The sequence below is a fragment of the Neophocaena asiaeorientalis genome, unplaced genomic scaffold (genome assembly GCF_003031525.2).
Source record: "Neophocaena asiaeorientalis asiaeorientalis breed wild unplaced genomic scaffold, Neophocaena_asiaeorientalis_V1.1 scaffold240, whole genome shotgun sequence".
Taxonomy (NCBI): Eukaryota; Metazoa; Chordata; class Mammalia; order Artiodactyla; family Phocoenidae; genus Neophocaena; species Neophocaena asiaeorientalis.
In genome coordinates, this window is record NW_020185331.1 from 5,214,385 (window position 1) to 5,224,725 (window position 10,341).

At 59.7% G+C, this 10,341-nt stretch overlaps 3 protein-coding genes across 12 annotated transcripts in view; 1 reads left to right on the forward strand and 2 right to left on the reverse strand.

Annotated features, from left to right (window-relative positions):
* Positions 1 to 2,068, reverse strand: part of PSD (pleckstrin and Sec7 domain containing) — a 13,914-nt gene extending 11,846 nt beyond the window's left edge. Inside the window, 3 exon segments of the mRNA XM_024734995.1 lie at positions 170 to 530; positions 1,023 to 1,125; positions 1,400 to 2,068. Coding sequence (XP_024590763.1) covers positions 170 to 530; positions 1,023 to 1,125; positions 1,400 to 2,053 — 1,118 coding nt within the window. The 5' untranslated portion in view covers positions 2,054 to 2,068.
* Positions 2,069 to 5,590: 3,522 nt separating this feature from the next.
* Positions 5,591 to 7,941, forward strand: FBXL15 (F-box and leucine rich repeat protein 15). 2 transcript variants are annotated; one of them, XM_024734931.1, is made up of 4 exons: positions 5,591 to 5,933; positions 6,108 to 6,261; positions 6,608 to 7,113; positions 7,795 to 7,941. In XM_024734931.1, exons 1-4 carry the CDS (start codon positions 5,881 to 5,883, stop codon positions 7,922 to 7,924), a joined length of 843 nt encoding a protein of 280 aa, XP_024590699.1. In that variant the 5' UTR covers positions 5,591 to 5,880; the 3' UTR covers positions 7,925 to 7,941. The 2 variants fall into 2 exon arrangements, with proteins under 2 accessions (XP_024590699.1, XP_024590697.1); XM_024734929.1 differs by having other exon boundaries at positions 5,611 to 5,933; positions 7,611 to 7,933.
* Positions 7,942 to 8,048: 107 nt separating this feature from the next.
* The window catches only part of CUEDC2 (CUE domain containing 2), a 16,785-nt gene continuing 14,492 nt past the window's right edge, over positions 8,049 to 10,341 (reverse strand). For 4 of the 9 annotated variants that reach the window (XM_024734925.1, XM_024734924.1, XM_024734927.1 and 1 more), the window contains 8 exons: positions 9,978 to 10,064; positions 9,476 to 9,619; positions 9,320 to 9,381; positions 9,111 to 9,232; positions 8,843 to 9,025; positions 8,640 to 8,701; positions 8,457 to 8,517; positions 8,226 to 8,372 (listed from right to left, as the gene is read on the reverse strand). In XM_024734925.1, the coding sequence (XP_024590693.1) occupies positions 8,226 to 8,372; positions 8,457 to 8,517; positions 8,640 to 8,701; positions 8,843 to 9,025; positions 9,111 to 9,232; positions 9,320 to 9,381; positions 9,476 to 9,619; positions 9,978 to 10,051 (855 nt within the window). In that variant the 5' untranslated portion in view covers positions 10,052 to 10,064. Of the gene's footprint in view, positions 8,373 to 8,456; positions 8,518 to 8,639; positions 8,702 to 8,842; positions 9,026 to 9,110; positions 9,233 to 9,319; positions 9,382 to 9,475; positions 9,620 to 9,977; positions 10,065 to 10,341 lie in introns of all 9 variants that reach the window. The other 5 variants (XM_024734922.1, XM_024734919.1, XM_024734923.1 and 2 more) reach the window with 3 other exon arrangements.

Below are 10,341 nucleotides of genomic sequence, written 5' to 3' on the forward strand. Positions count from 1 at the left end.
GCTACAGCGCCCTGTCAGCACACCGCTTTGTCCTGACAGTCCTGGCCCCACCCTTGTCTCTATTCCCATCCCTTTTTTTTTTTTTCTATTCCCATCCCTTTGAGCCCACCTCTGGCTCTGGGCCAGTGGGAAGGAGCAAGCCACTTTCCTCTCCCACTCCCCCACTCACCGGGCCCCTTCTGAGGCCTCAAACACCTCGTCGTCCACATCCTCTTCCCCACCTGCCTCATCCTCATCCTCATTGCCACTGCCCAGGCTGGAACGAGGGCCAAGGCATGGGCCGGGACGTGGGGCAGGTGGGCAGGCAGTGCCAGGCGGGCCCTCAGAGCTGGGCTGACTCTCGATGGCCGAGTCAGCCTCCTCCCGCTCAGCCAGCACCTCATCGATGTCGGTCTCGCGGTAGCACCTCAGGGGCACTGTGTCCAGGTCCGTCTCGGAGTACTTGGCTGCTCGCCCCACAGCCACCCCAGAGCCCTGCCCTGAGCCCACCCCAGGTGGAGATGGGGGGGCCTGCTCTGGGGGCTTAGCACCTGCAGTGTGCACAGGCATCCTGGTCAGGAGGTTATTCAGGTCAGCTCCCTGTCCTGATTCTGTTCTCAGAAGGAACTCTCCCCCACGGCCTCAAACTGGCAGGAAGTTCTTTCACTGTCTAGCCGCCATTCCTCCTGCTACAAACTCAGCTTTTTCCTGGTGCCAGTGGAGCTCATTTCAAATCAAGTTCTTATCAAACAGCTTTGAGGGGCCTGAGGGAGACCAGCCTCTTTTCTACTCCAAGGAATGACCCTTGACATCCTGCCATCCCCTCCCTCCACTACCCAGCTTCCTCCAAGTGCCCAACCTAGCTGCCATCCCCCAACCCCCTATCATAACACAGATGGATAGACTGAGGCCTAGAGAGGCATTAGCTGACTCAGAAGCCCAGGAAAGAATAGGGGGAGGTTTAAAGGAAGGCTCCCTAGCCCGCCATGGCTGCTGTGGAAAAGGCCCTGTCCTGTTCCCCTTGCCTCAGTCCCAGGCCTTACCTGAGCTGGGGGAGTCCAAAGAGCCATAGAAGAATTCCCATTTGGCTCGAGCGATTCTCTGGGCATGAGAGGAGACTTCTCTGGGTGAGGACCAGGTGTCCCCCTAAGCCAAGGAGGGAGACATAGACACAGGCACCCAGAGATAAAGCCAGACACACAAAGACACAAGAACATGGGACAGAAACACAGAACAAAAAACATACAGGGACAGAGGTGCAGAGACATAAGGACAAACAAAGAGGGCAAGAAAGAGGCAGATTTAGCACAGATTGAAGGATTCAGAGTGAACAGCTGATAGGCCCAAGACCACCAAGAAGACAAGCCTTGGCCTTTGCTGGGTCTCTGGGGTTCCAGGGAGCCCAAGGGAGATCACATACCTGGTTAAGGAGTCCAGTGTCAGCAGGTCCTCGGAATAATGTGGCCAGGTGCTCAGAGGGTCCCCCCAGCCCATTGGGGAGAGAGGAGTAAAGGCCGTCTGCTCCAACCTGAGGTTGAGCTGGTGGCCCGTGTAAAAGGCCTTGGCTGCCAGGCAGAGCTGAGCCTCCTCCAGCTGGGAGTGGGTCTGATGTGGATGCTTCTAGCCGCAACTTTCGGTTGGAGCCAGGACCAAGGGCTGGGGTGGGACTGGGAGGAGAGACCCCACCCAGGTCCCAGCTCCGACTCAAGCCTCCAGGAGCAGGTAGACCATTCAGTGGCCTCACGCTGGCCTTCTCCACAAAGCGGAATACGACCACAGAGCTCCGGGCCCCTGGTGGGGGCTTCCCAGTGGGTGAAGAGGGTGCCCAGGGTGAGGGAGCAACACGGGGTGAAGGGGGGCCACGCAGGGGTGTACAGGGTGCTGTCACACGTCCAAGTTCCCGGCCTTGGGGACTTGGACCTGCCACCCGCCGTAGTAGGGAGCCTGTGCTACCATACATGCTGGCGGGGGGGCTCTGGGGCACTGGGCCTTCGGGGAGCCAGCGGCGTGGGCATCGTGGCGGGGAGATGGCACAGTCGCCTTCCGAGCAGAAGCGCATGGCACCCTGGGCCATGCTGGGGCCGGGGGTCAGGCTGGGGGGGCAGGGATGGCCAGGCCAGGTGGGGAGTGAGGGCGCAGCATACTCTTCAGACAGGCCTGCAAGAGAGGAAAGGGAGGAGGGGGTGAACTGCCGGGGAGTCGGGTGGACAGGAGAGCAGAGACAGGGAAGGGAAAGCTGGCTGGGGTCACTGAGCACCAGGGGTCTAGCCCATGCCGGGAATATGGCATCGTTGATCCCACCCCTGGGGGTGGTGATCAGTCTTCCTGCTGGGGCTACTTCCATGGAGGCCTGAAGAGAAAAGAATTGTACCCCCAATGGGCCCCTGGCTCCTCTCCTTTCTGCCTGGGGGCTCTAAGCACCACCCTGGGAGGAGAGAGGAAGGTATTTCAGAAGTTGAATGAGCCCAGAGTTCCTGTGGCATTTTGGAACTACTTCTGGTGGGGGAGGGGGAAGACTGCTACCCCACCCTCAGGACCAGAAGTATCAGCCAGCCATCATCATCGTCCAGCCATGGACCTTCCACAGTCTCTCTATAGAAGCCCCTCACTCAGGGGGAGAGAACTCAGGCCTCCTGGAAGGAGAGGGAGGAAGAATGGGGGTGGTATATAGGGACATGAGGGGCTGAGAGGCATAGGTGAAAGGGAAGAGAAAGGCCTGAACAGAGGCTCCTCCTCTACTACATACATGCTGAATGGGAAAGGGACATTCTTGTTCTCCATACAGGTACACATACTCATGCACACACACACATAAGGACAAATAATATCAGTACACAGCTAACACATTCATAGACAACACCCTCCAGCACACACAGACACAGGCACACACACACATTGCTCAAAGACACACCCTCACACACTCTCACAGTCATAACAAATATGTGTGTAATGGAAAGGCACACGCTTGTTTTACACACACACTGCAATCAAACAGGAACACACAAAGAGATACCCAAATATACACACAGGCCCTCATTCTCCAAGGCACATATCAGACACTCACAGACACTTACTGGTCACAGTCACACACATACAGATGCATCCTCACACACATCCGTAAACAGGGACATACACCCTCTCCCCCAACCCCCACTAGTCACTGGTCTCTGGCGGGGGGGGGGGGCAGCGTGAAGGCTGAACCAGACCCTCTCCCCATCTCTCCCCCCACCCTCTAGGCGTATGACAGATCTTGTCCAACCCAGGAAGGGCCATAAAGGGGTAAAAGGTCCCCTGGTGGCAATGCAGGGTAGGGGCAAGGGTCAGGAGCAGCAACCCTGCCAGGCAGGTTTCTGAAGCTCAATCGGGGCCCAGCGCACCCCCAGTGCAGCCCTGGACTCGAGCCGCCTCAGTACTCACCGCTGCTCGCCTGGAGCTGGGGCCGAGGAGAGGCAGGGGAGAGGCTGGGCCCAGCTCAGCTGTGAAGGCAGCGCGACTCCCGCTTGCTCCCGCTTGCTCCAGGCCCGCCCGCCTCTCAGTCCCTCCTTCCCCCCTACGCGCGGCTCAGAGCTAATCCTCCCCCCCACCCCGCCCTTTCCCGGGGCCCTGAGCCCCTGAGGCTGGCCCCCCTTCTCGACGCTAGGTCCCCGCTGGGCAATCCCGCCAACCTGAGACCCGCCCCTGAGGAGGGGGAGGACGTATGGAACCTCTGGTTTGTTCTTCAGACCCTCACATGACCCACCCCAATCGTGTCCACGTCCCTCTCGTCCACCACCCCGAGCCGCACGCAGGACCCAGCTGCACACGCGTGTCCCGCTCCAGACCCCACGCGTGTCCCTAGGAGGTTGCCACATGACCTGTTACATGCCACATGCGCTCCCGCCCCCACGAGCACGCGGCCGCGCCAGCACACGGTACGGGTGTAGACTGGACCCGCCCCCTAAATCCAGGAGACCATCAATTTATGGAAGAAAGATCTAGAGAGCACTGCCTCAAAACCTCCGGATGTTCTAAGACTAGGACTCAGGAGACACAGCCCTGACCACTCGCCCAGGATGCAGCAGAAGGGATGTTAGTCAGACTTCAAAAAGAACTTCCTTGCTGCCTGAGTTAGGCGTCCTGCCCGTCTGGTAAGAGGTTAGACGGAATGACGCCTGGACTAGAGGAAGTGGGAGACAGGCAATCCTTGTGTCCTTGGCCAAGGTAGAAGCGGGCCCGGCTATTTTAAGAAAGCACCGCTAAAGTTACTAGGGCAACTGCTCTCCTTGGGAACTCCAGGGCAGGCAAGTGGTGACCTCGGAAGGAAGAAGGGGTCTGTTCGAGTGGTCAGGGGGCGCAAGAACTTGCGGGGCGGGGGTGCGCGGGGCTCACCGCGGGGAGGGGCTGTGCGAGCTCGGCGTGGTGCTGAAGGGGACAGCGCCAGATTTGTCGCACTGCGCAGGCGCAGAAGCGGGAACAACGCTGGGATGGGGAGGAGGCGCGCGGCCCGAGGTGGTGCGCGCCCACTTGATTCTATCTTAGCACAGATCTGTCCTCCCAGCTACCCTTCCCCAAGCAGGCGGAGGAAAAGGGAGCAAGTCCCTCACCCAAACTGACCCTCCCTGGTCCTTCCCCGCTGCTGTTTACTCCCTTCTCGCATCATGGGAGTGGGGGTGGGGTGGGGGAGGGTGGAGGAGTGTGAAAGGGATTTTGGGAAAACCAGGATGCCTGAGTTCTTTATCCCGACTCGCTTGACCCCGGACAAGGTGCTGCTTCTCCAGGGCCTCGGTTTCATCTTCAAAGTAGAGTGACGGAACAGACATGCCCACCTTGCAGAGATGCCGAAGCCCTGATAATGGATGGGAAGCATTTTTCGTTATGAAGAGGCAGGTGAAACGGTTGCACGACGGGAAAGTGCAACCCTGCTGGGGCCGGGGTGGGGGTGGGGGGATGGGAGCTATCTGGGAGAGCAGTAGCCCTAGGCCTCCTTCACATCCTCCCCGCCAATGGATGATGGGGAAAGCACTGCTCCAGAGGTTCCCTGGAGCGGACTCTGAACTAGGATCTGGGGAGGCAGTGAGAGGGCAACCCAGAGTCTGAGCCCAGAGCTCTGTGTGTGTGTGTGGGGGGGGGGGGGGATTACTGCCCCAGGGCGGGCCCAGCCCCAGACCCCACAACTAAACCCCCAGGCCAACCGATAAGCAGTATTCCTGGCGGGCTGACCTGAACACTTATTCTTCTCAGGACTCTAGACCTCCTGGATAAAGGAAAGGGACCCAGTTGGAGATACAGTCCTTCTTCTCGACCCTACATTTCTCCCTCCAAGGTGTAAACCCGTTACAAATCTTCCGGGAGTGGAAGGGGTTGGATAGCTCTGTACTTCACAATTAACCAGGGATGGGAGGTTTGGGCAAGTTTGCTTGATGAAGGAAGAAAAATTCTAGCTTTCCCCATTCAATTCATTCAGCAATTCTTGGGCATCTACTACGTGCCAGGCAATAAGAGCCTGGACAGTTTTTCCCCATTTTTCAAACTCGCTAAACGCGATCAGAGGGCAGAGAAAATAGGCCCAGAACCTTAACAGTCCTGGCCCCGCCCCTTATACGTTTGGCTTTGCCTGCTCCTCCCATCACTTCACTTTGAGGCGGCCACTAGCCCAAAACGAAAAAAGCCAGTCTCTGCTGCACCATCGCATTCTTCAGCCTCGGGTCTCAAGCCCTGTAGCGGAGAAGGCGAGGTCTAACTTTATACCACCGGCCTGTTTCGCCTTCAGTTTCGGGACCCATCCGGAACACTTTCAGACAGGATCCTCAGTGAGCCGGCACTCGATTGAATCGGTCTGTCTCTACAGCCAAAGTAGGCGGGTTCGCTGCGGCCGCTCCAGGCCAAAGCAAGACCTTACTGCGCACGCGCAGTAGACAGCCGATGGAGCCACCAATGGAGCTGTCCGGAGGGGAGCAAGAGCCCGGAGCCGTCAGGTACCGAGCACCGGAGGGGCCGAGAGAGGGAAAAAAGGCCTGGGGGAGGGTAGCTGAACCAGGGCCGGGTCTGGGGGGTCGCTTTTAGGAGCCGGGGCTTAGGAGCATAACGGAGGCGGACTCGCAGGTAACAGCAACCCGGTGACGCCGCCGCCAACGCCCCTTTGCCCGCAGGCTCCTGGACCTGCCCTGGGAAGACGTGCTGCTCCCACACGTCCTGAGCCGTGTGCCGCTGCGCCAGCTGCTCCGGCTGCAGCGCGTCAGTCGGGCCTTCCGGGCGCTAGTGCAGCTGCACCTGGCCGGGCTGCGCCGCTTCGACGCCGCTCAGGTAAGCCTGGGGCCGGAGCCCCACCCACTTCTGCCCCCGCCCCGGCTCCAGCCCCGCCTCTAACCTCCAGTCCCCAGACCTGAACCTCCAGCCCCCAGCTCTGCTGTCTACCCTTTGGGATCCCCCTTGGGCCTCTAGGAATGACCTGGAAGCGATCCAACCAGCGAGAAGTGCTCTCAAAGGGCGAGTACCGGGAATCAACTCAGAGGGCGCGTAGGGTCTTTCTTGGGAGGTCAGGTGGCAAGCCCCGAGGGCGACCTGCTGCCAGGAAAGCACTCCTTAGGGACGGGTAGGCAGCATCCGCCCCCGTAACCAGCTGAGAGTCGAGGTGCTTCCCCGCCCGTAGGTGGGTCCGCAGATCCCGCAGGCCGCATTGGCCTGGCTGCTGCGGGACGCCGAGGGGCTGCAGGAGCTGGCGCTGGCGCCGTGTCACGAATGGCTGTCGGACGAGGATCTGGTGCCGGTGCTGGCGCGGAATCCCCAGCTGCGGAGTGTGGCGCTGGCCGGCTGCGGGCAACTGAGCCGCCGCGCGCTGGGGGCGCTGGCCGAGGGCTGCCCCCGCCTGCAGCGCCTTTCGCTCGCGCACTGTGACTGGGTAGATGGGCTGGCGCTGCGCGGCCTCGCTGACCGCTGTCCGGCCCTTGAGGAGCTGGACCTCACCGCCTGCCGACAGCTCAAGGATGAAGCCATCGTGTACCTGGCACAGAGGCGCGGCGCAGGACTTCGCAGCCTCTCGCTGGCGGTCAACGCCAATGTGGGGGACGTCGCCGTCCAGGAGTTGGCTCGCAACTGCCCGGAACTCCAGCACCTCGACCTAACCGGCTGCCTCCGGGTTGGAAGCGACGGTGTCAGGTGCCTGGGCCTGGGATCGGTGGGATGGGAGGAGGGCAATCAATTAGCCTCTGGGGGTCGGGGCGGGCTGTAGTTGTCGAAAGGCAGAACTGGGGTTTCTGTATCTTTCTCCTACCACGGTACCCCCATTCTGAACAGGAAGGGCCTCTAGGAATGCCTAGGCCAGAGAGCCCACAGTTTAAAAACTTTTTTGAACCAGTATTTACACATTGGGAGATTCCACATACAGAGTACAAAAGTCAGATTTCTGGCTGTTCTTCAACAAGGGGAAAACCTTGCAATCCTGGGCACAGCTGAGAAGCAGGTTCCCTGTTTCAGAGACAGGAAGTCTCCGGTTCACTGGACGCATTAAATGCATGACCCCAAACCGGGTCTCCTCCCTTCTGTACGGAGGGAAGAAGTATACCCCGAACTGGAGGGAGACAGGGGCTTTGCCGGCTCCCCCACCGTGGGTGTAGCGGCTTCACGCCCCTCACCTCACCCGGCTCCTCCCCCAGGACGCTGGCCGAGTACTGCCCCGCGCTGCGCTCGCTGCGGGTGCGGCACTGCCACCATGTGGCCGAGCCCAGCCTAAGCCGTTTGCGGAAGCGCGGCGTGGACATCGATGTGGAGCCTCCGCTGCATCAGGCCCTGGTGCTGCTACAGGACATGGCAGGCTTTGCACCCTTTGTCAACCTGCAGGTCTGACCCGCCTGCCGATGGGCACAACTGGACTGTGTGGCGGGGCCTCACTGTGAACCGTAGGGAAACTGAACTGTGGGGGCCTCGGCTGAGAGGCCAGTGCCCTGCCCTACCCTGGAGCTTCAAATAAAGAGCTTTTTACCCCTTCTTGCCTGGCGCTGCTGCCCTGTTGGAGATAGGGGATGTGAGGCTGGGAGAGACAAACACAGTACTCCAGCACCCCAGCTGTGAAATGACTAGAATGCACTCACACCTTCCTGGGGCTACCTTTACTGTACCCATGGCAGCTCCAAGAGGAGGTTAACACTGTGGAGCGAGGAAGTAGGGAAAGACGGGGGACAGGAGTTACGGCGGGCCCTGTGTGGAGGTGTAGGGCTCCTGCATCCCTCTGGGATCTGAGCCTAGACGGCTCCGGCAGTCTGGCGAGTGCCTCAGTGGAAGCGGTACTTTCTGGCTGGCTTGAGGTTGATGTATGTGGCCTTCATCTCCTCAGCCTCAGGGTTCCGCACATCTTTGAATCGCTCCCCTTTGGTGCTCACTACCTGGTTGTCGATGTACCGGATCAGCTTCTTGGGAGCCTGTCAGGCAATCAGGTAGTGAGTAGCAGAAGCCAGGAGACAGTTGCACCCACTCCATGACCCTAGGAGCTGTGACTGTCTCACCTCCTTAGGAGCCATAGGCCGGTGAATCTTCTGATCCTCTGCGCTATCCACCATCATGTACCTGCCAAAAACTTGGCTGGGTGAAGCTCCTGCCACCCTAGGAAAACCCTCTAAGGGCAGGGCCCGGCCCGGCCCGGCCCGGCCCGGCCCGGCCCGGCCCAGCCCAGCCCAGCCCAGACTCACTTCTGCAGGATGAAAGACTTCAGCTCATCCTTTTGGGGGCCTCTGAGGCGCCTGGGCAGGTCCTGCAGAGAAGGGAAGCCTGTCTAGGGCCTAGGGTACCAGCAGGAAAAGCAAATGGGGATAGGCTAGGGGCGGGGGCTTAACACTAAGGTGGAACATAGCTGAGGTTACATGGGGTTGGGGGGCCGTCTAGCAGAGGATACCTGGTTGGGGCCATCCCAGGCTGGAGGCCCCTCCTCCTTCCCCTCTACCAGCATCTGCACAGCTTCTTCCAAGTCCCCTCGAGCTTTGGCCAACACCCACTGGGCCTGCTCCACCGAACAGGTAGGGAACACCTCCAGAAGTACGTCCACCCCTGGCAGCAGTTCCTCCTCAGCGCCGGATGCCTGTGGGCATAAATGTTGACAAGAGGCAATACTTCCTCCTTTCCAGGGCCCTAGCTCCCTCGTCGGTACCCTCCTCTACCAGTACCTCATCTTGGGTGTCCCCAGCAGCAGTCGGAGAAGACATCGTCTCTTCTTTGAGCCGCTGCAGAGGCTCTGGGGAGACAGATACCTGACCTTGGACCTCAGAGCTCTGTGGTTTCAGGTTCTCTTAAAGAGGCAGAAAGAGCAACAGGTTTGCCAGGGCTTTGGAGGATGGGGGTTTGAGTCACCCAAGTGCCCGATTCCCAGACTCACCTTTGTTCCTGGCACCACTCAACTGCCCTGAGAGCTTCTGCATCATTTCCCCTATTGTACCTCTGAAAAGGCAAGGAGGGCGGTAAAAGGACAACTCTGCCCACCCTCCACAATCAGCCAGCCCTCCACCTCCTCTTGGTCCCAGCCAGGCCCCACCTTGGGATGTAGGCGAAGCCAGGCACATAGGCCTCCATCATCTCAGTGAAGGCCTCCATGTTGAAATTCTCCTCCGATGGGCCTGAGGGGCCCAGGTCCTCAAGGACCCCGAGCACATAGGAGAAGATGACCTCATCCAAGCCGCTGCAGCAAGGGGACAGGACAAGCCCTGTTACCTCCAGCATTGCCACCTAGCCTGGGACTCCAGCCCTGGGCTTCATGGGGTCCAGGAGCCAGACCTCAAGCCTTAAGCCCAGAAGAGTATCCCACCCCCCACCCCCCCAACCCCCGCAGAGCTTTGGTTTCCCATCTGTTCAACAAGGGTGACAGGAACAGGATGAGAGGTGAGGCCATACCAGCAAATCATAACCAGCCCTCCTCCACCTGAGGAATAGGGCCGAGTACTTCCCACCCCAGTCTTTCCATTGGCCAAGGCCCAGAGTACTGCCCAGCAGCTCCAACTCTGGCCCCAGCATGACCCTTCTAGGAGAGCAGCTTCTACCTGAGGTCAGCCTCTGGGAGGTGCGTCTGAACAAAGGCAAGGAGGGCTGCACTGACAATCCTCTCCAGCTCCATGCTCTCTCCTCTTCTGAAGGGACACAAGACAGAGGCTTGTCAGGCCCTCTTCTGCCTGCCCCTGCCCACCAGGTCCAGGGGCGGCCAGCTCCTCCCTCCTGCCCTGCTGTAGAAACGATTTGTTGATGTTGCCCATAGCTTCCAGTTCTTCAGCCCTCCCCCACTCCCTCAAGCAGAGCCACAGCCCCCTGCCTGCCTATCTCTCCACCTCCTCCAGCCTGAGACAGGGCAGGACACTGTCTCAGGAGAAAGTTTCCAGAGTGGACGTTTCCCTCCCCCCTCCCCCAACC